The sequence below is a fragment of the Neodiprion pinetum genome, chromosome 5, assembly GCF_021155775.2.
Source record: "Neodiprion pinetum isolate iyNeoPine1 chromosome 5, iyNeoPine1.2, whole genome shotgun sequence".
NCBI classification, from domain to species: Eukaryota; Metazoa; Arthropoda; class Insecta; order Hymenoptera; family Diprionidae; genus Neodiprion; species Neodiprion pinetum.
Genome location: NC_060236.1, coordinates 28587451 through 28612247, shown reverse-complemented (window position 1 = coordinate 28612247; position 24797 = coordinate 28587451). Strand labels below are relative to the sequence as shown.

Genomic DNA, 24797 nt, shown 5'->3' with positions numbered 1-24797 from the left:
GAAGCCCAATTTATTGTTTCGATTGTTTTTATTTCTTATTTATTTATTTTTTTCTTCTCTTTGGTATCCGATTTAAGAAGTCATCAATACCACGGGTCGCCAAATTTTTTCCCTATCGACGGGACTAGCTCTAAATTCTTACCCAGAAAACGCCTCCTTACGGTGCAAAAAAAAAATAAAGAACGAAAGGTTAATTTTTGGCGCTGTCAGGTGTTACAACAGTTTTCAAAAGTTCGCGATATTTTGTCCGAATGAGTACGCGTCAAAACAGGACGTTTTTTATCAAACCACAACTCGATTAACACTCGTCCAGACTAAACAGACCTCGAGCAAGAAACACAAAACTATGGAACACAAAAAATGTAAAAGCTCATTTCACCAGCTTTAATGCGGCGGGGGGGGGGGGGGGACGGAAAGCTACGAAACACAACTCAACCCAATACTCACTATCGTGATAAAAAGTGTGACATAAAATCTGTTCCCTGTGTAATCCTATTTTACACAAACTTGACTCCGTGACAGAAATATTGTAACAAACAAATATTTTTCTCAGCCTTAGTCAATTCGATTTTCTGTCGCCACTTTTTGAATTTAACCTATTCAACCAGCTTGCAAGAGTTCTTTTTTCTTTTCTTTGTTTCTTTCTTCTTTTTTCTTTTTTTTTTGTAGTTTAGCCTCGGATACGGCGCCCCCTTAATTCGAGCCTGGTAACAATGCAACCTTGTTAACGCTTGTGTTGCGTGTGCATAGGCGAATAAGCGGGAATATACCGACGATATATATTCCAGGTTGGATGGTAAACACAGAAACGCAACGTTCAGCGGACCTCGGCGTCTTTGGTAGTTCGGTACCAAAATATAACTGGATGCTTAGGGACCGGGAGGAATTCCCACCCCAATTCGAGTAATGGAGTCTGAAACATCCAGCTCTCGCACCCTCGCGTCTTCGCTTCTCGCTTCTCGCCTTTCGCCTTTCGTGCTTTCGCTTCCATTTCGGCCAGTAAAGTAGGCGGGCAGGTAACGCGGCATTGCCGACTACTTTTCCCCCTACAAAAGGTGCCCTCTCATCGACTCTATTCGAGAAACCGAGCGACGACGCGCCGAAGAAACTCGGAAAATTCTCACGACGGTACGCCGGGGGTGAATTTACCAACCATGGAAAACCTTCGCTCCGCAAGGATTCGACGTCTCTTCTTATTTTTGCTTTCTTCCTTTTCTCTCACCCGATAATCCAAGTCACCTGGAAAAGTGGGAAGGAGGATTAATTTTTTTTTTCATCTTTGTTTATTTATTTATTTTCCTTTTTTTTTTTTTTTCTAATTCTCGTCTTCACCTTCTATGGTTTTTTACAGGGAGTCGTCGACCTTTTACGCTCGACTTTTAACCCGACTTTGAACCGTCCTGAAATATGCCACACGTATAATCTTATACCTTCGTTGTCACCTTTGACATTTGAAAATGTTCCATAACTGTTTAATTGTATTAAATATTCGTTCACAACGAGCTTTTTCAACGCTTTTCAAAACAATAAGTTCAAAGCGGTGTGTTTATGATTTCGATGAAATTTGATACACGTTACATTCCGATACTTGGAATAATTCGTTAGTTCGAAGCCAGACTTTGCGTGTTACAATTTAGAAACCTGATCTAAAATCCTACAAAGTCACGAGCTTACAAAATTATACCGAGCGTATCAAATTTTCACCCCCCCCTTAGTAATCGCAGATTTTAAATCAAGTAGCGATTCCTCGTCTCGTCAATATAATTCCAACGTTTCAACCAGAGCTTTTTTTTTTCAACTCGAGAAAAGGGATTTCAAAAAAGCCGCGTATGATTCTCGGGGCACGCCGAGTTAGCCGGTCGATAGTTCACCAACGGACCGGAAATCAGGGTCACAGATAGACGTCGATGGTTTCCAGATATCGGAGCACCTTGCCGGTTATGTGTATAGACGGATATCTATCGCTTCATACGGTATTCCGCGAGCGGTGTAAGAGGAGACGAAAGGGCACTGGAAAAGTGCAGAAAAGAAAATAAAATATAAAAACAAAAAAAAAAAAAAAACAAACAAAATAAAGGAAAATCCCGCGAGTTTAAGGAACACGGTGCTCGATCAGGGACAAGATAAACACGGTGCAGGAGGCATCAAAATGGCGTCCGGGGTTCAATTTACAGCCGTTCAGGCGAGAGAGGTGAATCGGGCCCTCCCGACTTTGAGATCCACTGACCCATGATAAGTCCGAACAGTCTTTCTGCCTCTCTCTCTCTATCTCTCTCTCTGTATATCCGTATTTTACAATCGGGGATTTTATTGAAATCCCCACTCGTCCTCCTTCCACCCTTCCCCTTTTTCCCCCTCCTTCAATCCTCCGTATAAACTCTTCGGCGGGCACGTTTATCCGTCAGATAAATTTCCTAACAGTCTGCATATAAATACCTTACACACGTATATATATATATAATATATACACACGTATAGTATATAACGATATTTTATGTGAAGGGAAAATGGTTTTATATTATTGATTTGACCAATTATGGGGGAAAGGATTGCTTCTTTTTTTTTTTTTTTTTCATTCATAGAAATGCATCGTTTTATTCGATGTGAAAACAATTGTCAGAAAAAGAACTTCAGTTGTCGAAGTGAAACTTGAGGTTCTTCGGATATCGGAGAAACGTAAAGATAATAATCTGAGTTTTTGATACGTACGTGAAATGATAAATACGTGTAAAATAATTTTTTGAGATATATCTAACATGTTTTTGTGTAACTGATTATTTAAAACTTGACATTTGAAACGTAAGGATGAAATACTGGAAACTGTAATTTGTAATAATCAATTCTCGTCAATTACGAAAAAATAATTAAAAAAAAAAACGTGTCTTCACCTGTAGTTTTGTAAATATTTTAATCCAAATGATCAAAAATTCACGAAAATATCAGTCAGCCATATTTAAATTACATATCTGACTCGTGAAAATGTGGATAAAGAAACGTGCCGATATTTGAATTCAATCATTCAACCGTGTGTGCGCGTTCTTTTTTTTTTCTTTGTCATTTTATAAATTTTTTTCGATACAAATTGTCCGTTGCGTCGAAACTGCGTTGTTTAATTACTCATTTTGTAATTTTGTAATTTTGCGCTATCGTCGATCCTTTTTTGGTAATTGCAACGCAGAATCAGTTTGTTCGGCTTACTCCGCTTATTTAGTTAAACAAGGCTTTAACGTCAATTTATCGTTGCACGAGCATGAAATTTTCGCAACAGTTGCAAGAAAATACAGCAACAGTGATCGTAATGATAAAGAATAGCAACGGATACCAGAGTTTCCGGTAACAGCTAGAAAACTAATTTTCATTTTCTAACCAGAACAATATTTTTCGACTTTGGTAAAATATGAAAATAGTTAAGGACCGAGCGATAACCGTTACTAAAAATTTCTCTCAGCGTGGATATAAGAACTGCCGGGTTGATATCCTTCGACTTTTCTGCGCAGATAAAACGTAAGCTCCGGTGAACAAACCGTTAGCGAAAACAGTTCCAGTGCAGTTTCGGTCACTTATTCTTCCCCCGGTTCTTCTTTGAGCGTGGAACGCGATATCCGTAACTTTGCCTCCCTATCGAATTCCTGGAAAAGCTCACTTCCGGCTCCTGACTCATGGCCGATACTCCCTCCCGTTATCGTATTGCTTGGCAGCGATAGACTTCGGCCAATTCCTATTCCGTTATCAGGACCGGATGGAATTTAACAGCTGCTCCTCTTGCAGCTGCATACGCGTCTGGATGCAAACAACCTCGTCGACTGCCAATTGCTCCGCGTTTATTGCTAATTGAACCGAACGCCGGACACCGACATTTATGATCCCCAGGTAACTCGGTCTCGAACAAGATCGCTGCCCAAGCTTTTCCGAAATGATCGATCGACTTTAAAAAAAAAAAAAAAAGACAAAAGGCAAAAAGAAAAAACTGTCGAACAGAATTCAAAAATTTTAACCGAAATTCATCGTCTTCGGTTTATTTACTGCAACGTTATTTTGTCATGGAAGGAAAAATTTTTCAAACAAAACACAATTGTCAGGAAATCTTGCGACAAGTTTGTGGAAATTAATTTTACACAAATCGTCTGACATTTTTACATACATTTTTTTCTCTTTTCAATCATAGAAAAATGCGTATCGGCAGAAGTCTTACAGATTATGAATAACTCGAATAATCGTTGCGACGATAGTGAAAATACTTATCAAACAGCAGGTCCTTGGTAATGTGTCGATAATTTATTTATTCACACAATTCTTCAAACTTGTACAAACTTGATCGGCAATCGTCGAATAATATGTGAGTATTGTGAAATTGTTGTTAATATTTTGCTTCACACTGAGAAAAATTTTTAGTTCCGATTACCGGTCAGTCCTTAAATATTTTCATTCTTTACCACGATCGAAAAATATTGTTCCAGGTAGAAAATGAAAATTAATTTTCTAGCCGTTACCGGAAAGTCTAATATCCGTTACTATTCTTTCTCATTACAATCATTGTTGCTACATTTTCTTGCAACTGTTGCGAAAATTTTTCTCAGCGTTATTCCTCGTTTTTTATTTTCCATTCAGCAGCGACACTTTTGAACATGTGAAAACAGAAATGAGAAACTCAGCTCAGGTTGACGACTCGAACTTGTTTTCCAGACACACTTTCGCATAATCACGGGATCGGTGACCGTTCGAGCGAGATGTTTTACGGTCTCGATACGATGACCATATTCTCCTTGCGCAAGTCGGTACTTCCTCAAGATTACTATTTTTCCACCGTAACAACTGCCCGGTATTTTCAACCCTTGTATTATTACAACGCGACTGTATTATCATCGCGCGAAATGGTCCGTTCAAACGACCACGTTTATCGCCTCGAAGACACAGCGCGAGTTTCTATTCTGCAAACATTTTTCTCATATAAATTCAGGCTCACCGCAATTCGAAATTATTCCAACTACCCCTGTTCGCGGGTTTTTCTCGCAGAATTTTTTGAAGGAACAAGTAGAAGAGAGTCGCGAAGCGGTTGTGTATTTTTTTATTTTCTAATTATTAAATAGATTACGTTTTAAAAATACGTTTTATAGAATTTTAAAATATCCATGAAGTCGAAACATGGAAAAGTGAAAATTTACAACGGTATATAATTAGTTATATATTTTGACTGCGACCACGCTTTGAAATTCTATGAAACGAAGTTTTGTGCTTTTGAACAATTCGATTCAATTTTAACTACCATTGCAATTCTAACGGAAATGAATTCGATTCTCAATGTTTTATCGTAAAACCTATACTTTTTCCTCTTAAATACTTTCTCTCAATAAACGATTATTTTTTACCCAATTTACATATTTATTTTAAAAAAAAAACAAAAAAAATATTGAAATTTTGTAATATTCAGAAAACATTTTTTTTTTTTTTTTTATCTTCCAATCTTGCTTTCAAAACCTTTTTCATTCGCCCGCCGAGTCCGTTTTTGAGATCATTCCGAAAGTTTGTCCGACAGACCGACAGAATCTTTCCTTTTCACGTCGATAAGAAGTATCGAGAAAAAAAACTGGTTATCCGGCTTGGAATATTTTTTTCTTTTTTTCCTTTTTTTTCTTTTCCCTTTTTTTTCTCCTCTCAAGCCTTGACATTCGCACACGATATTTCACCGTCCGTAAAAACTAACGATTCGTAAAAACATCCGCCAGATTGAAAGAGCAAAAAAAAAAAAAACATTTCGGAATGTTGCACGGGAGGAATAATAATTCAGTCGGTCGTAATCTCGATTTTTTCGCGGGCGCGCAAAATAGAAAAAAAAATAAAAATAAAAATAAAAATTATAAACAAAATCAAACAAATGAGTAAAAAAAAAAAAAAAAAAGAAGAAGAGAAACCAAACAAACAAGGCACTAATGACATACCGTGAGCCGCAGCTTTCGAAGGCTATTGGTAACGATAGGAAGACAGACGTGTTGGGGGGGGGGGGGAGGGGGGGGGGGGAGGGGGAAGGAGATATCTACGATTGCCTGGGTGAGGTCGGTGGGACACGGGCAGTTTGTTTCCATCAGCGGCACCTTTCCGCCCTTCTTCCCCCCTCCTCCCCCCCCTCCACACACACTTTTTCCCCTCCCTTTTCTCTCTTTTCCTTTTCCTTTTCCTTTTCCTTTTCCTCTTCCTCTTCCTCTACCTTTCTCCCCGGTCCGCTGCTCATCCCCGCGAACACACGCACGCACACGTGCCCAACTTTCCGAAGCAATAAATATGGGGTGAAGCAGAGGGTGGTATCGAATCGGGGCGAATAAAGATAAAAAGAAATTACAGGCCTCTCAGACGCACTTCGACTCCCCGGATCATTCTCAGCGTATCTTCTTGCTCTCTTGGCTCCGAGGGTAGAGGCATTCGAAATCCCCTACCAACACCCTTCACCAGTCACCCTTCCACTTTTCTCGACCCCCCCCCCCCCCCCCCCCCCCCCCCCCCCCTCGTACCATGCGTCTCGGCCGTGCTCTTAACCTGAATTATAGATGTCCTTCGCAGGACCCATCGGCCCATCTTCGCGTGAAGGATGGAATCCTTGAGACCTTATACCTTATATATATATATATATATATATATATATATATAAATATACCACGGACTCCACGCTTCTGTACATACATGTGGCAAAACCGTCCCGCTTCGGGTATATTGGATACCTTGGAAAGCCGAAACCTTCGTCCTTCCTAAGGCCGGCATAAGATTGTCCGACTCCTGCAGGACTGCCGGATAAATTCTGGTGATATTTGGCCGCGACGTACTTTATGGAGTTTCATCTGAAAAATACCTAACCTAACACCCCTGGCGGAGGGAGGGGCGGGGGGGGGGGGGGGGGTGATAGAGCCGTTTGTCGGAGGCTCAATTGCTTTTTGACTTACTGCTGCAAGCGGCCAGCCCTTATTTTTTTTTTTTTTTTTTTATTCTACGCCAACATCCCTCTTCGTTTCGACTCTCTATTTGAGCTTCTGCGTACGACGTTATAATATCCTGCACACGCGATCTCTCACCGACGGTGGCTTTTTCATCCCTCGACACCCTTTTCTCGATCTCTCCATTTTCTATTTCGTTGGGTTTATTTTTACGTTTTTTTTTTTTTTTTTTTTATTTCTTTTATTCCTCACCCTTCAAACTGGAACGGTCAGCTTTCACAGCTTTCACCCTCGACGTTTGACCCACCGTTGAGTGTAACGCACATGTCGAAAAAAACGAAACGCTTTTCGTTTCACGCTCTTCTTTACACCCGGAATCTCACGCATTGATCTGCTTTTTACGCTCCACGTTTATACGGACTTTGAGAACCGAATCTGCAACTTGATTATAGGGTATTGAAAAAGTTTTTTTTTTTTAAATCCAGTGAAAATCGAAACGATCCCCGGGAGTTTTATCTGCTTCGGAAAGTGTGTACAGTGGAATCTCCGATTTTCACATGCAAGTTCAAAATCCGGATGATGCAGGAATGAAAATATTGTACTTCGTTGACGTCGGATGGATGAAAGCGTAATATACAGCTACCGAAAAACTGTCTGCCCAGCGATTGGCTTCCAATAGTGTTCGCTGTTGATCGACTTTTAACTCTGAATCTGACGTTTTTTCATCGCATCCGTTCAATGGCGCAGAATCGACTCTGAATTTGGACGCCAAGTATTTTGCCTCCGAAGTTATAGCTGGTATTGAAGGTTGAGGAGGAGGTTAGTAGCAAATACTACTTACCCGAAAAATTTGGTCAACAAAATAAAAACCATCGCAATTTTCAACTGAACCAACACTGGTGACAAAAATTATCAATGCGAGAGTAAAATGATGGAAAAGAATCATTAATAAAATGTTTCATGAGCTGTTGCGTTAAACGATATTCGACTTCCATTGTATTCGTAATATCTATACTACGTTTATTATTAAAAACAAAAATTTCGGTCGGTTGTATTAAAAAAATACTCGTACAGATACACCTAAACTAATATATGAACGATTGATTAACGAATCGACTGTTTTATCCTCACAAAAATTTTCTTTCCTCAAAGTGAAATTTGCACGAACACGATCGGAGGTGAAGCTACACTTGAAGATTTTTCGAAAATGTTGAATGAAATTTTGCATATCTCGTTTCTCAGGGAGTGCGGAAATGTCTGGGAATTTGACGTTAACTGGAACGGAAATTCGAGGAACGAAGACGGTTCTCGGTCGAAGTGGCAGGTTCTGTATAAGCGAACGCAGACCGTGTGTATTCCACGTTACCCTGCACACGTTACTCGCGCATCATGCATATAGTACGAGAAAAAGCTTCTCGGGTTTTCGTAGGATATCTTTCTACCTTGAGAAACTAGACTTGTTGGACGGCGCCGATATTACGACGCGGAAGCTCTAAAAGAACCGCCTTTCTCGACGGAGTTGCGTCGCCTCACCTCGCCTCACCTCCGCGTCAGCGTTTTTGAATTTCAAGAAAATGAAGCACCTTGATCGCATTTTCGCCAAGCCTTGGTGGAAAATCGAATATAATAGATTTGTGTTATTTCATGTACCATACGAAGCAGAAAACAATTATAAATAGTCAAGGTCAAAATTGTACAGCTTTTGAACAAGGAAGAAATCACATTTGCTGGACTCCAATTTTTTCCAATTTTTCCTGATATCTATTATAATTCTGTTTTAAAATCGTCCTGAAATATCTGGAACAGTAAATCGAGTCACCCCTATTCAGTAAATAACTCACAACTTGGAAGCTAATTAAGCTACAATATTTTACAGGGTTCGGAAAATTTTTTCAATATTTCCTGGAATTTTCTATAATTCTCTATTTAGATCGTCCTGTAAAATCTAGAAGAATGAATCGAGTCATCACTATTTAGTGAATAATTCATAACTTCCAAACCCATCAAGCTACCTTATTCTCCAAGCTTTGCAAAAAATTTTCCAATCTTTCGTAGTCTCCTGTCATGTTTTTCAGACTCTTACAAACTGGCCAAAAATTCGGGTCGGTGTAACTGAGATTCCTGGGTAAATCCGCATGAATTTCCCGGTCTATTTGTAGCCCGGTAATGAAATGGAAAAATTCCTATAACGCATACGGGCAAAATTTTAACGGTTGTGGACACAAAAACTAGCTAAGTTTCCGGTCGGACTTTCGTTCGGAAAAACTGGCCACGTTCAGTTTGGCAGGGACCGATGAAATAACCGAAGAATCGTAAATGGGTGGCTGTATACATACGAACGAACGTAAAATAGCGATTAAATAGAAAGCTACGAGCGCAAAGCTTTTCTCCATCGGTTGTGCGCGTTGCTGTAACTTTCGGTCTGGGCTCCAGGCTATACATCACGTAGATTCTCGTGACGATTGTCATTCGCAAAATTTGTTCCAGGGCATTTTTCATTGGTAGGTTGATAAAGTCCGATCATCCGTGATCCGATATAAGTAATTCGGCACAAATTTTGAGGGTCGTATGTGAATTTTCGGGATTTTTACCCTCATAAACGTCTTTTTCCGAACTTCATTTGATCTTTTCCCTTTCGCTCTCTCTCTCTCTCTCTCTCTTTATTCTATTCCTGATTTTTTTTTCACTTCCAAGAAACGCGGAGGGTGCAAAGCTGCAGCACTCGGGGCGGTTTGAAAATTGACTCGATGTGTGTTTTGAGCCGAGTCAGGGGCGAATTATATTTTGAAAAATAACATTCGAGGAGGGGTTGGCCACTTTTCGCGGGGCAAAGCTGTTCTGAAAGCGTGACGAGAACGTGTGAAACACGGCTGATTATTCGCCGTGCCGGTTGCGCCTCGGGGTTAACATCCTGGCCACGCAGCCACCCTTGTGCTCGCCAACCCCCCACACCTTACACCCCCGTGGAAAAGTTTATCCTCGATCCGATCCCTTCATGCACTCGCTTCGTGACGTTCGTTCCTCCGAACTCCGTGCAAATTGAAAGGTTAAATCTCATCAGGCGAATCTTCAAATGACATTACAACCCCTGAGGTCGAAATTTTAATCGTTATCAGGGCGTGGGAGTGGCCGAATCAAAAAGCTTCCGTCTTAATACTTTACTAGTCGTGAGTAATTATTTTTATCCAATTCTGAAATAATTGTGTACTATTCTAATTCATTCACTCATTCGTTCGTGGATATTATTATTTGTCACATTTTATTAACATCATTCGGAAATCTGGACAATTTTCTTGGAGTACAGTTGGTTATTTTGCTCTTCGTAATAATACTGAAAACTTTATTTTTCCAAGATAACGATGTAAGTCTTTTATCCTTATTAGCACTATTCGTTTTTCTGTTTTTGATTCCTTCTTTGATCGATGAATTTATGAATATGTATTGTGCACAGAATTATACTAATTTTTATGTAGGAAACTCAAAATCATTATTCAGTTCCAGAACTATTGATCCCACTAAACTCTCATCTGTGTTATCGGTTATCAAAAACTTGTGGCAACGTATTTTTAATAAAGTCCAATTCCTTGCAGCTTGGCGCACTTGCAACGAATAAAAAAATGCAGTTGCGAAAGTTCTATCAATTTACAGTCTATAAATAATCGCTACCAAGAATTAAAGCGTTCATAAGTAGCGTTTGCCGAGTGCAAAACGAAAGCTTCGCGTCTCGTAGAGTCGGGTGGTTCTGGCAGCTCTTGGAGCGGAGAACGAGCTCTCACCATTAGATCACTTTGAAGCTGAGGGACATAACTCGAACGAAAATTGAAGCACTCCTTTTAACGTAATTAGGTAACACTCAAGTGCAGTCTGGGCGTTCAGGATCTCAAGTGATCGAATTCTTGCTCAAACAACAATAAGTCCGAAAGGAAAATTTCGAACGTATGACAAACGGTCGACGGACATTACGATGATCACTGTTCTGATGATCGATAATTGAGACCCATTTCCGAACGAATCGCGATATCGCCGACCAGCTGCTCAAGTGTCAAGCTGGACTTTGCCTTTTCCGTATCTTCCTTCAGCATCTGCATGATCTCCGCTTTTCGTTTTCATTCATATACGAGCTCTCGACGCTTTCGTGGCAAACTTCCCATTGCTGAACCTGTCCTGAATCGGACATTGATCCTCCGCATACCAGCTGCTGATACGCGAATAAGTTTTTGGTTTCCCTTCAGGCTCGTTGAGTAATCGACAGATGTTACAGAGAGTCCAATGGTTCGCATAAGCCACTTCGTAAAACTTCTTCCACCAAAAGTAGGACAGGTACTCTTCACGGTCCTTCGATAAGCTGGTCAAAAATTCGGCAAGCTGTTTTGGACTCTCGAAGTCCAGGGCGTCTATGTACGAACGCGGCGGCGCGAATCTGCTGTAATTTGCACCGCCGTAAACCACCGGGATGATGTGGTAACTGAAACAGAATTAAATCTCGATTTGAAATGCCGACGTTCATTGTTATCATGGAAAATTTGATGGCATCTGTGAACCAACGGACTTCCGAAGACCTTGATACATCACAGAGGCAATCAGTAACGGACCTTCCAAGATTATGTGGGACGTAATGGAATCACGAATTCACGAGACTCGAAACGATCCTACGCATCACGGAATATTTCGCATCGCACTTCGAGCACCGCTGGCCTTGAACAATTATTCACGACTCGTTCCAATGACAGATATTAAGATAAGATCATACCTGAGAGCGTTGAATAATTTTTCGGTGACGTAATCCGTGCACAAGGAATTCTCGAATGATAGATAGAAGAAGTAGTCCTTTTCAATGAAATCGGCGAAGCAGTCCGTCGACATGGGGCACTTCGGACTACCGTCGAAGAATCCCGCACAGTACCCAATTATGTCGACCTGCACGTACTTCCGGAGCTCGTTGACGTAGAGTTCGCGCTTGCCGGGAGTGTCGCAGTTGCTGACGAGCCACGCGATGGGTTTCATCTTCCCCTCAAACGTCACGTCGAGCCTGAGCCTCATCGGGTCGTCCGAAGGTTGGGACCATTCGGGATGTTCAAGAGGGGCGACCACCTGGCCGGTATCGATGTTCCGCATCACTTTGTACGGCCAAGGAATGTCGCTGTCGAGTCTGTAGGTTATGGTCGTGTTGAAGAAGTCTTCGAAGAAGGTATCAAGTTGGAATGTCCGCGTGGCCGGACTCTCGAGGTTCACGTACACGTACCGTTGGTGGGGCTCCCTGTATTCGGGAAGGTCGTCAAGGCGCAGTTCGTTGCCATGAAAGAGTATCGCGTCGAATTTGGTCACCTCGATGAGGTTTCTCGAACGCGTTAACTCGCAGTTTTTGTATCCTTTCGAACATCCATCGAAGTGGCCGGTTTCACCCATGTAGAACCACTCGTCACCGAACAACTAGTGTCCACCATAAAATACGTCGTTCAGTGCTTCAGTCGCCTCGAGCGGCTTTCGAATTCAACAAGCTGCCGCTAATTGTGGCAACCATGTGTTCTTCGAATGCTGCTGATGGCGATTCTAAATTCCACATTGTCACTGCAAGGGAAATTATTGACAAAGCTACTATCATCCATTGTTTTGATCTCGTCATTTCCGTTTCGTTCATGGATCAATGAGAGCACATTCTGAAAATACTCCTGAAAATCCTCGTCACTTTATTCCGCTGTATTGCTCACTGTGTTTCTTGGCCGTGGATATAACTCTTCCCAACAAAACGTGCTAGAAAGTGAATACGCATTTTCGAAACTCTGTGCTATGCCTCCAGTTCGTTTTTCTTTCAATTTCGTAACAGTGCTGTGAGAGGTGATATAGAAATTGTTCTGAAGTCTGAGCTTCTTTTTTAAAACGAATCTATAGCATCGTTACCATTCCACAGGTTCGTTTTGGATACCTTAAAGTCTTGGCAGTATTCTAAATTCTGTACAGAAAATGTGGGTCGAATTCAGAGTACCAAATTGGATTGGCTGCTGGATGAAGACTGTTCACCACAAGTATTTCGGCAGTAAATATTGGAGTATGCTATCATGAATCAGATAAGATGACTGAAGTGGTACAAAGGCAGTGTCAGCCTTTCGTGGTTACACCTCCAAATTCAATCACGGTGGTCACACTGGAGTCGATTCTACACAATCTGTTTTAAAAAAATACTCGTGAGACCAACTATCGGTCCGATGTGGATCAAGAAATTACAGAACATGCTTTGAAAATTCTAGATTACATACGAAAATTTGGTATGTAAGAAATCAAATGGCAACATGTTAAAAAAAGTCATAAAAAAGTCAAGTTTTTATAATTCGAACTGAAATTTAGAGGTGACACTTCTTAGATGTGATAGTTTCGAGAAAAGAATAGTATCATGGTGCGCGGTTCAAGAAAGCTTTGTCTTCTTCGCGCAGAACTCGGCGTTCAATTCGTTCAAAAGTTATAGCACTTTAAAAAAACAGTAAATTTACGGAATCTGTAAAAACTAGTTTTTGACAAGCAATTGTAATAGCCGTGCAGAGTGATGGAATTTTTTTTGGAGCAATATGACCAAATATGGGTCCCCTTAAATTACCCAAAGAATCATATAAATTATTTACAAGTCGTTTGAACTTTTTGTCCCGACCTTGCTTGGTGGTTTGAAATGGAACTAGCCTCCAGCTCTCGCACCAGCTCTCTATCTCTCTCATATCCGTTTACGCTCACACGCAATCGCTGCGTAGACTGTGCTGTTATCTGCATATATAAATGTGTTCTATACATATACTTAACAGTCAGACACTATTCCATAGACATTATTATCACGTTCGGTATGAAGAATTTAAAAATGTTGCCAATAGTTTGTTGGTTGATATTTAGAACGCGTAGAAGCATAGATTCAAGAGCACAGCGTATAAGTAAAAATTGTTTCTGTGTTTACAGACGTATTACAGACATACTATTGAAGATATGAATACAATGAATCATACTTTTTTTATACAGAATTTAATGAGCTTTAATTTTTATAATAACCTACATCGCGATCGGATAACCAATTATCGAGATATGTTGAAGAAACTGGAATGGAGTACCTTTTTTCAAGATGGTGGATCGAGCCTTGGAGGTACAGGTCGGGACCGTCAGGACTGTACTATCTTCACAAGTATGCCAAAATAATGATCTCCACCAATTTATAGCTTTTTACCGGTTCATTTTCCTACTTTTGTTAATTTGACTGGACCATGCCTTATATACGCGCAGGTGTCTATCCTGCAGGGAAACGATGTAAGTTTTGATGAGCCTGATAGTGTAGGTTAACTCCGGGGTCACTCTGAAGTTAGAAGTAACGTCAAACGGAATTCGACACACCATCGAATACGTGATCGATCTCCCTCGCCCACCAGCCAGCACTGCTCCTTATACTACCTGGATAGTCGGTTGACGCAAAATTCCTCCGCAAAGCCGCCATTTTGTTCGGAGCATCCTTGTGTGGCTGCCTGTTGGCAAGGTTTCAGAAGTTCGCACAGAAATGGGTATTCCAGTCGGTAAGGTAGATCCTAATTTTGACTACGGCATCCCAATAAGAGTTACTATCGAGGTGTTCACCGAGCTCAGAAGTATATTACTGGGACTAGGTACGCTTGTGCAAAAGGCGTGACGGAGGAGTGAGATAGAGAAGCTATTATATAACCCCACTCTCTCGCTCGACAACCTGGTTGACCGATACGTTTTCTCTCAGGCAATCAAACGGAGAGTGAGAGGGACGGAGTATCCAGGGTTATATCTCGCTCTCTCTCTCGTCACTACGGCTGCAGATTTCAAGAGGTTGACGGCATGGTTGGTTAGTTACTTACCTGCTGCGCAAAAGGAAGGCCGTCTTCAACTGTGGTTTGTCGTTTCGTAAGTTTGTTGGGGATTATTTGTCAAGATTTATTACCTATTTTGAGAGAAGAATGTTATTTGATACACTTGTCGTATGTACCTTCCATAACATCGAATCGTACGGTTTATAGAGTTGCAGATCGTCCTGAAATATGTTGAGTATAAATCGAGTCACCCCTATTCGGTAAATAACTCACAACTTGCAAGCTAATTAAGCTACAATATTCTGCAGGCTTTAGGAAATTTTTAAAATATTTACTGGAATCTTCTATAATACTCTTTTTAGATCATCCGGTAAAATCTAGAAGAATAAATCGAGTCATCACGATTTATTGAATGATTCGCAACTCCCAAACCGATCAAGCTACCTTGTTCTGAAAGCTTTGGAAAAATTTTGCAATCCTTCGTAGTCTCTTGTCAAGTTTTTCACATTCTTACAAGCTGGCCAAAAATTCGGGTGATTGTAACTGAGAGTGTATAAAACCGCATGAAATTCCCCGGCTACTTGTAGCCCGGCAATAAATTGGGAAAATTCCTATAACGCATACGGGAAAAATTTAAATTTAAACTAAGTGACTTTCCGGTCAAACTTTTGTTCGGAAAAACTGGCCGCGTTCAAGTCGGCGGGAACCAATGAAATAACCAAAGAATCGTAATTCCAGGCGGCTGTATATTTACGATTACTGTAACTTCGATCTAGGCTCTAGATTCGCCTGACATTTGGCATTCGGGAAATTTGTTCCAGCGTGATTTTTATCTGAAGGTAAATAAAACTCGTTCATCCGTGATTCAATATAAGTTATTCGGCATAAATGTTCAGGTTCAAATATAAATTTTCTATACTTTTTCCCCCCATACGCGTCTTTTTCCGAACGTAATTTCATCTTCTCCCTCTCACTCTCTCTTTCTTCTACTGCTGATTTTTTTCTCTTCCAAAAAACGCGGAAAGTGCAAAGCTGCAGCACTCGGGGCGTTTTAAAAATTGACTCGATGTGTGTTTTGAGCCGAGTCAGGGGCGAATTATATTTTGAAAAATAACATTCGAGGAGGGGTTGGCCACTTTTCGCGGGGCAAAGCTGTTCTGAAAGCGTGACGAGAACGTGTGAAACACGGCTGATTATTCGCCGTGCCGGTTGCGCCTCGGGGTTAACATCCTGGCCACGCAGCCACCCTTGTGCTCGCCAACCCCCCACACCTTACACCCCCGTGGAAAAGTTTATCCTCGATCCGATCCCTTCATGCACTCGCTTCGTGACGTTCGTTCCTCCGAACTCCGTGCAAATTGAAAGGTTAAATCTCATCAGGCGAATCTTCAAATGACATTACAACCCCTGAGGTCGAAATTTTAATCGTTATCAGGGCGTGGGAGTGGCCGAATCAAAAAGCTTCCGTCTTAATACTTTACTAGTCGTGAGTAATTATTTTTATCCAATTCTGAAATAATTGTGTACTATTCTAATTCATTCACTCATTCGTTCGTGGATATTATTATTTGTCACATTTTATTAACATCATTCGGAAATCTGAACAATTTTCTTGGAGTACAGTTGGTTATTTTGCTCTTCGTAATAATACTGAAAACTTTATTTTTCCAAGATAACGATGTAAGTTTTTTATTCTTATTAGCACTTTTCGTTTTTCTATTTCTAATCGATGAATTCATGAATATGTATTATGCACAGAATTATACTAATTTTTATGTAGGAAACTCAAAATCATTATTCAGTTCCAGTGCTATTGATCCCACTAAACTCTCATCTGTTTTATCGGTTATCAAAAACTTGTGGCAACGTATTTCCGAACGAATCGCGATATCGCCGACCAGCTGTGCAAGTGTCAAGCTGGACTTTACCTTTTCCGTATCTTCCTCTAGCATCTGCATGATCTCCGCTTTTCTTTTTCATTCATGTACGAGCTCTCGACGCTTTCGTCGCAAACTTCCCGTTGCTGAACCTGTCCTGAATCGGACATTGATCCTTCGCATACCAGCTGCTGATACGCGAATAAGTTTTTGATTTCCCTTCAGGCTCGTTGAGTAATCGACAGAGGTTACAGAGAGTCCCATGGTTCGGAGAAGCCACTTCGTAAAACTTCTTCCACCAAAAGTAGGACAGGTACTCTTCACGGTCCTTCGATAAGCTGGTCAAAAATTCGGCAAGCTGTTTTGGACTCTCGAAGTCCAGGGCGTCTATGTACGAACGCGGCGGCGCGAATCTGCTGTAATTTGCACCGCCGTAAACCACCGGGATGATGTGGTAACTGAAACAGAATTAAATCTGGATTTGAAATGCCGACGTTCATTGTTATCATGGAAAATTTGATGGCATCTGTGAACCAACGGACTTCCGAAGACCTTGATACATCACAGAGGCAATCAGTAACGGACCTTCCAAGATTATGTGGGACGTAATGGAATCACGAATTCACGAGACTCGAAACGATCCTACGCATCACGGAATATTTCGCATCGCACTTCGAGCACCGCCGACCTTGAACAATTATTCACGACTCGTTCCAATGACAGATATCAAGACAAGATCATACCTGAGAGCGTTGAATAATTTTTCGGTGACGTAATCCGTGCACAAGGAATTCTCGAACGATAGATAGAAGAAGTAGTCCTTTTCAATAAATTCGGCGAAGCAGTCCTTCGACCTGGGACACTTGGGACTATGATCGGAGACTTTCGAACATTTCCCGATTACGTCGACCTGCACGTACTTCCGGAGCTCGTTGACGTAGAGTTCGCGCTTGCCCGGAGTGTCGCAGTTGCTGACGAGCCACGCGATGGGTTTCATCTTCCCCTCAAACGTCACGTCGAGCCTGAGCCTCATCGGTTCGTCCGAAGGTTGGGACCATTCAGGATGTTCAAGAGGGGCGACCACCTGGCCGGTATCGATGTTCCGCATCACTTTGTACGGCCAAGGAATGTCGCTGTCGAGTCTGTAGGTCATGGTCGTGTTGAAGAAGTCTTCGAAGAAGGTATCAAGTTGGAATGTCCGCGTGGCCGGACTCTCGAGGTTCACGTACACGTACCGTTGGTGGGGCTCCCTGTATGCCGGAAGGTCGTCAAGGCGCAGTTCGTTGCCATGAAAGAGTATCGCATCGAATTTAGTCACCTCGGTGAGGTTTCTCGAATGCGTTAACTCGCAGTTTTTGTATCTTTTCGAACATCCATCGAAGTGGCCGGTTTCACCCATGGAGAACCACTCGTCACCGAACAACTCTGTCCACAATAAAATACGTCGTTTAGTGCTTCCGTCGCCTCGAGCGGCTTCCGAATTCAACAAGCTGCCGCTAATTGTGGCAACCTTATGTTCACCAAACGCTGCTGATAGCGATTCTAAATTCGATATTGTCACTGCAAGGAAAATTATTGACAAAGCTACCATCATCCATTGTTTTGATCTCGACATTTTGATTTCATTCTCGGATCACTGAAAGCACGTTCTAAAAATCTTCGTCATTCTATTTCACCGTATTGCTCACTGTGATGAAACTTTCCTCAACGAAACACACCAGGAGATAAATTTTCATTCTTGAAACTCTGTGTAATGCTTCTAGTCCATTTTTCGTTTAATTTTACACCAGTGATTTGACAGATGATATCATAATCGCTTGATCCTTAGAGGCAACTGAAGTCTGAGCATTTTTCCAAAAAATTACAACCGTGAGAATAATTTAATGAGTCTATACGACTGAGCTCCGTTACCATATCATTGGTTCGTTTTCAAATAGCTTCAAGTTTTGGTGATATTTTAAATTCGATACAAACGGTGTGTACAGACTTCAGAGTACAAGATTAGCTTGAACACTGGATGAAGACTATTCGTCAGGTATATTCCGGCGGTGACTATTGGACTATTGGTGTCATTAATCCGATAAGATAACCGAAATGGTACCAAGGCAGTGTTGAAATCATCGCACCCCGATAACCGTTTCAAGTTGTAGTTCAACAATAAAAATCATGGACACGGTGGTATAATCGGCGTTATCAAAACTCGTGCGCAATTTACACCGAAAATCGAATCGAGCGAGCAGACTCGAGACGAATCACCGTGTGTACATTTTCGGTCAGTGGATGAAGCAGCTTCTCGAAGTTGAATCGATCCTCGGATTCTTCCAGTTCACCGAGCAGCCAACTACCTGCCTTATACACACTCTTGTCTAGTCTGCAGGGGAACGATGTAAACTTTGCCAAGCCTGAGAGTGTGGGTGATCTCCGGGGTCACTCTGGAGTTAGAAGTTACGTCAAACGGAATTCGACACACTGTCGACTACGTGATCGATCTCCTTCGCCCAACGGGCATCGGCATGTCTCATCTCTTACTCGAGTTCCCTTCACATGCCTGCTCGAACTGCTGTATCCTGATCCCCGAGGACAATGACGAAGAACCAGATGCTCCCGCGTCGAATAACTCCGATGAATCTCCTTCAGGATAACGAGAACGCTGCCATTGACCAGTTACGTGTTATGATCTAGGAGTTGGTTTCAGTCGGATGAGAAACATTGAGCAGCTTCAAAACAGTCGACTTTGCATGTGGACCATATTTCCCTGCTCTGTTACTCAAATAGTTGGTTGTAAAAGTGCGGGCAACTTTTGGCAATCTATTGTGTCTAATTATTTCACAATGCCTTTGAAAGATGCAAAAACAAAATGGTTGTAAATTTATTAATAATTCTCGTAAAGCATACTTTCAAGGACACTGTCGTATAACCAAAAGGGTTCATATCCAGATAGATCCTAATCTTGTAAATAATTTATATATCCGTTCCTTGTGTATAAGTATGAGAAAATGCTTTCGATATGCCAACCAATGAGACCTATCTATGAAATTGCCTGGAAATATCTCGCTTGGATAAATTTTTGTGTTTTTTCACCATGTTAATTGAGTGAATTGATCCTCAATCCATGGACTCTCACTTCAGTTATCATATTGATTTTCAAGTTTATCGCAATTGTGAAATAACGATTTTTCGAAACGATAATCGTTACAATAACGTTACTCACTTCAGCCTTATTAAAAAACATAAACGTTAACGTAAAGTTATTGTGACATTCCACTTTCGACCTCCATCCGATATCCACTGCTACACCTCAAAAAGTCCACCTATAAACACTTCGTTAGACTTACAGATTTTGAACTGACACAAATAAAAATTAATTTCGCCGAGCGTAACCGCACATTTTATTGATTCAACTTTTTTTTTTTTTTGTTTTTACTCAATGTAAAATCCCATTTTCACTAACGGCTGCACCGGATTGTAGCTAAAAATCCTCGTCTGCGTTCTACGCGAAACGTCTTCTCAGCGAGACCAATTGAGTTCCAGACTATACGGAATATTAGCAATCAGCAAAACAACGGGGTCGGAGTCGTGCTGTTTTATCATTCGCTAACGGCATTGCATGAGTAGCCTCGTTCACGGCGCAGTCGCATACTCTTCCAGTAGGTGTGCAAGTGCTGCAGCTGGGTAATTATTTTAAAATTCATGGTTCGTTAGCCAGGTATGTCCAGGCTCGTTATCACTCGCGATAATTCACCGGCACGCTCCGTCCCTCGCTATATATATATATATATATGAAAATATACACACATACGTAATCCTGGTACACAGATAGCGACGTCCTTGCACTCTGCACATAGTTTTGCACTATTGCAGTTTCTAGAGTCTGTAGCGTCTTTTCACCACGAAACGCATATCAGCGTCCCGAAATTTTTTAATCAGTCAAGGAATTCGCATAATATTTACGGTACTTCAAAATTCTTGCAACACGTGGTGTGTGTTTGAAAAAATATATTTTTTCTTTTTTTCTATTCTAGTATACAATATCCGTACACGAAATTTCCACGTACGGCCGACCATGGTTCAGATGCTTTTTTTTTTTTTTTGTTTTTCATACGAAGAACGAAAAAGCGTGAAAAAAAATATTTAAACCGTTTTTCAAATTTAGGATATGGTCCAGAGTCGCGTGAAATACAATATACATATATATATATATATATACATTCCCAAAATCATGCAACGACCAAATTTTACCCTCAATTTTCATTTCTCGCCATTAAACTCCGATCCTACCCCCCCCCCCCCCCCCCTTCCCCCCCTTTAATTCTGTTTCCGATGAAAGACTGGAAGAGTTTTCGTTTTTTAATCACTCGTTTCACACTGACTAAAGTTGGTTTTTTTTTTTCTTTTTTTTTCTTACGCTTTTGCTTGCAGCGCTGACGGATGAGCCCAGGTTCGCTGAGCCGATTCCAAATGTTACGGTCGCCCTGGGGAGGGACGCGAATCTCCCCTGCGTCGTGGAGAACCTAGGACAGCACAAGGTGAGTGGATAAATTTTTTACCCATTTTTTTTAACGATAATTTTTTCACAAACCCTCACAGGTAAAACTGTTATACATATGGATTATAGATATTTGCCTATAAGGAATCTTGTCGGTATATATACGAGTGGTTGAAAGTCTTGACAAATAGTGCTGACAAACAAGGAGTACAATAGACCAACCCCATATCTTTTTCAACGAAATAAAGATGGAAACTAATGAGAAAAATCGGAGAAAAAGGGAAATCTGAAATGCGATTCGAACTCGTACGTTACAATATCGTTGAATTCGAGAAGAACGTTACACGACCAGCATGAAGGTTGTGGGTACGCTCATACGTAACCTGTCGCATTTATACCGGGACAATCTCTTGAAACTTGAAAATCAACCGCGCAATTGTCGAAAAATAATAATCTTTATTAGTTTTCGTCAGTATTAACAATTTACTGTATTCTTAAGCTATTCAAATCTCTTCGAGGGAATGAAAATCTAAAATATCAGAATTACAAGTGAAACTTTGGATGTCGATGCTTCGTTTCAAATCGCTTCAAAACAGTCAAAAATCTAGTGAATTCCATCGTCTTTGTTATACTCAACGGATAGTTCATTCAACTCGGAAGAGATTATTTTCTGCAAAGTAAACGCCTTACAAGTTTGTCCCGATAGAACGTTGACTAGTTATTATAATAAAAAATGAATATAATTTAAAAAAAAATAAAATTCCATTTTCGGAAAAAAGTACATTCTTCCTTGTTCGAGCAACAATTTTGTCCGGTTTATCAAATTTTCATAACCTACCTACTTCCGGGGGTCGAGACAGACGCTCCCCAAAGTCTCGGCTGTAGCTCAAAGCGGGGCGAGGGAAGAGGAGGAGGGAGGTCGAGTGGTCTGCGGGATCCGAAAGGGATGTGGGTAGGCGATTCGAGGGATATGTGGAGGTCTGTCGCAGCTCGCGAGGGCGGGTAACCAGAGCGGGAATTCCCTCAGCGACGCTTCTCGGTTGACGTGGTATTGGAAAGACATCAACTACCTTAGAAACGAGGGGGAAGATCACGCCCGATCAAAGTTACATCGGGACAAAGATATCAGTGCGGTTCTTTGAGCAAAATAAATTGTACGACGAGCTTTATTCGCTTGCATTGCTGTGCGAAAATCGGAGCTTGGGTAGGAAGTATAAAAGACCCGCGGCGCGATGTCGATTGTAATCGATACTCGCCGGCGCGGCGTGGGTGCAACGTTATTTCCAATTCCGTCATTTAATGTTAATAAAACGCGATGCGGTTGCACCCTGGGAAATATGTGTTCTCGTTTGAACAATGTTTATATGATCCTTCAAACAGGGATTTTCGTTCATTTGAATCCAAGCCGTGTTAACCCTTTGAGTTAGTCCGGTAAGTATTCTTATCACTTATTTTATACCCATTTTTTGTGTATTTGCTGAATTATTCAACGTATTTACACAAATTACATGTACAATACACGTTTTAGATGAATTATATGTTTTGGGAACCGCTGATCACGACTCTGAATTGTCATTTTGAAAATACATCATGGCGGACGAACAAATTCAAATTCCGAACGAATCCGAAGAAAAAACTCTGCACGGAGGTTATTGGGATCGCTGATTACGAATCTGAAATCAGATGATGAAAATTCAGTATGGCAAATCCAATCAGCTTACCCCGAAAACCACTGCATGGAATTTTTTGACCGTATTCCATCAAATATTCGTTCGCCATGTTGAATCCACCATATCGGATCCGCCAACTTGAATTTAAAAATTTTGTTTTCTGATTTCTAATCAGGGACCCCGAAAACCATTGCGTAGAGTTTTTGACTAGATTCAATGAAATTTGAAAGTTTTTTCGTCTTGAATTTTTGAAATCAGATCTCAGATTCGTAATCAGCGATCTCAAAAACTATCGAATACTATTTTGTTATAAGATTTGACTCGAAGGGTTGAAAAAAAAAAAAAAAACGAAAAAGAAATTACACTGCGCTTCGAACAGTTTTTTACTACGTGGATGAAAAACTCTAGTCTGCAATTAAATAATGGTGAAAAATAACTTGGGCGTATTGAAAATCGATGGTTTGTATTTCCACGAAAACTGACGAATGGAATGTTTAAACATACAAATTTCATACTTGTGGTTGCTGAATTTATTTTCAACTCGTTACGATCTAATCAATTTCCCGCCAAGATTAGTAAGAAAAAAAAACGCACTTCGAATCGATTTTGTTCATTTTGAAGATCTATAAAAGCGAGCCGAAGATTGAAATTTATTTCAGTTTCCGTCTTAAACCTGTGACCAAGCGGCGTAATGATTATTTTTTTCTTCGTTCCTTTGGTCTTTGGATAAAAGGGGAGCATCGGCTTCCGGTTCATCAGTCCAGCTGCAGCTGTGGCGCGGGTAAAATTCTACCGAGCACATGAAGCCGGTCGCTTAGCTTCAGTTCGAGATGTTCCTCTTTGACGTTAACTCTCCGAGTCATCTCCCTCCTCTCCCTCATTCTCCTTGGCGTTATGAAAATTGAGAAATATTTCCTCGGGCGTAGGAAGAAGGAATTCTATTGAGGATCTACATCCGGGAATAAAACGGCGAAAATATATAACTAATTCGATACAGCATCTCTCTCGGTGATAAAAAACAAAAAATGCTCTCGGAAATAATCTGCAGTAGGGAAAAATTGTTTATTAAAATAATTGGAGAAATCGCGGAGCGCCTTATTCGTTTCAATTTATATTTATTTATAATTAATAACGGAGGCTGAAGCACAAAGGGAAGAGAATGCACAACCGCCTTTGAAATCCCGACAATATAATCGTTCGAGATAAGAGAATGAGGTGCGGTGAGTGGCGGATGAAGAGGGGGTGAAAATCCGTCGGCTCAATTCTACGCCAGTGATAAATTCATTGTTCCAATTCGTCGAGGGAAGGAGGGGGGCGGGGGGGGGGGGGGGGAGGATGGAATTTTGAGGGGTAGAAATAATTCGGCGAATTTTCATTTACACAAAGCTAATAATTAATATCTCCGACTCGACTGCCGCTCCGCGTCGTTGCGAGTAATACAGTTAGTCAAAGTCCGAGTGGCGTGCTGCTTTTAATTTTAAAGGGATAATACATCGGGTGACTGAAAAGGGGGATGAATATTGCCTTTGACTTTTACCTTTGACGAGGATTCCCCCGTGTACATAATAATCGCCGTCGGAGCGCTCCCGAACATCATCATCGTTATCATCATCATCATCGTCGTGTATAATTTCATCTCGTAATAAAAAGATCGCCAACCGCTTTATACATCATAAAAGTTGATTTCCTGGTTGGCTTGCGCATTATGCACGGATAAATTGCTGAAACGGCGAATCCAGCCAACCGCCGAAAGAACTCCGCTCGTTTTGCCGTAAGCCTTTTTATGTCATTTATGCAAATAATTCTCCATTCAAACAAACGGGACGAAACGATCGCAGCAGGCTGTTAGAACAGCGATACCGTTTTCCCGGTCGAAATTCCAGGCGAACGGTGCAACAAATTATTTTACGAGTTACCCAAAAACTACGTAACTTCATTCAAATATTATTCAAACAAAAGGGCAAGAGTTTCTTTTTTTCTTAAACGCGTTAAAAAAATTGTGTTCATGTTGTGATTTTCAGATTAAAATTCACTCATCATCGAAG

At 41.0% G+C, this 24797-nt stretch overlaps 3 protein-coding genes across 5 annotated transcripts in view; 1 reads left to right on the top strand and 2 right to left on the bottom strand.

The window, feature by feature from the left end:
• LOC124219235 (lachesin) overlaps window positions 1-24797 on the top strand; it is a 193553-nt gene that overhangs the window by 119905 nt on the left and 48851 nt on the right. For all 3 annotated transcript variants that reach the window (XM_046626537.2, XM_046626538.2, XM_046626536.2), the window contains exon 3: window positions 21016-21122. In XM_046626537.2, the coding sequence (XP_046482493.1) occupies window positions 21016-21122 (107 nt within the window). The remainder of the gene's footprint in view (window positions 1-21015; window positions 21123-24797) is intronic.
• LOC124219237 (alpha-(1,3)-fucosyltransferase C-like) lies at window positions 10121-12725 on the bottom strand. The gene is made up of 2 exons (XM_046626542.2): window positions 11671-12725; window positions 10121-11385 (listed from the first exon to the last, which is right to left on the bottom strand). The coding sequence occupies exons 1-2, from the start codon at window positions 12324-12326 to the stop codon at window positions 11031-11033; spliced, it is 1011 nt and encodes a 336-aa protein (XP_046482498.1). The 5' UTR covers window positions 12327-12725; the 3' UTR covers window positions 10121-11030.
• LOC124219236 (alpha-(1,3)-fucosyltransferase C-like) lies at window positions 16293-20137 on the bottom strand. Its single transcript, XM_046626540.1, has 3 exons — window positions 17832-20137; window positions 17340-17738; window positions 16293-17054 (listed from the first exon to the last, which is right to left on the bottom strand). The coding sequence occupies exons 1-3, from the start codon at window positions 18209-18211 to the stop codon at window positions 16700-16702; spliced, it is 1134 nt and encodes a 377-aa protein (XP_046482496.1). The 5' UTR covers window positions 18212-20137; the 3' UTR covers window positions 16293-16699.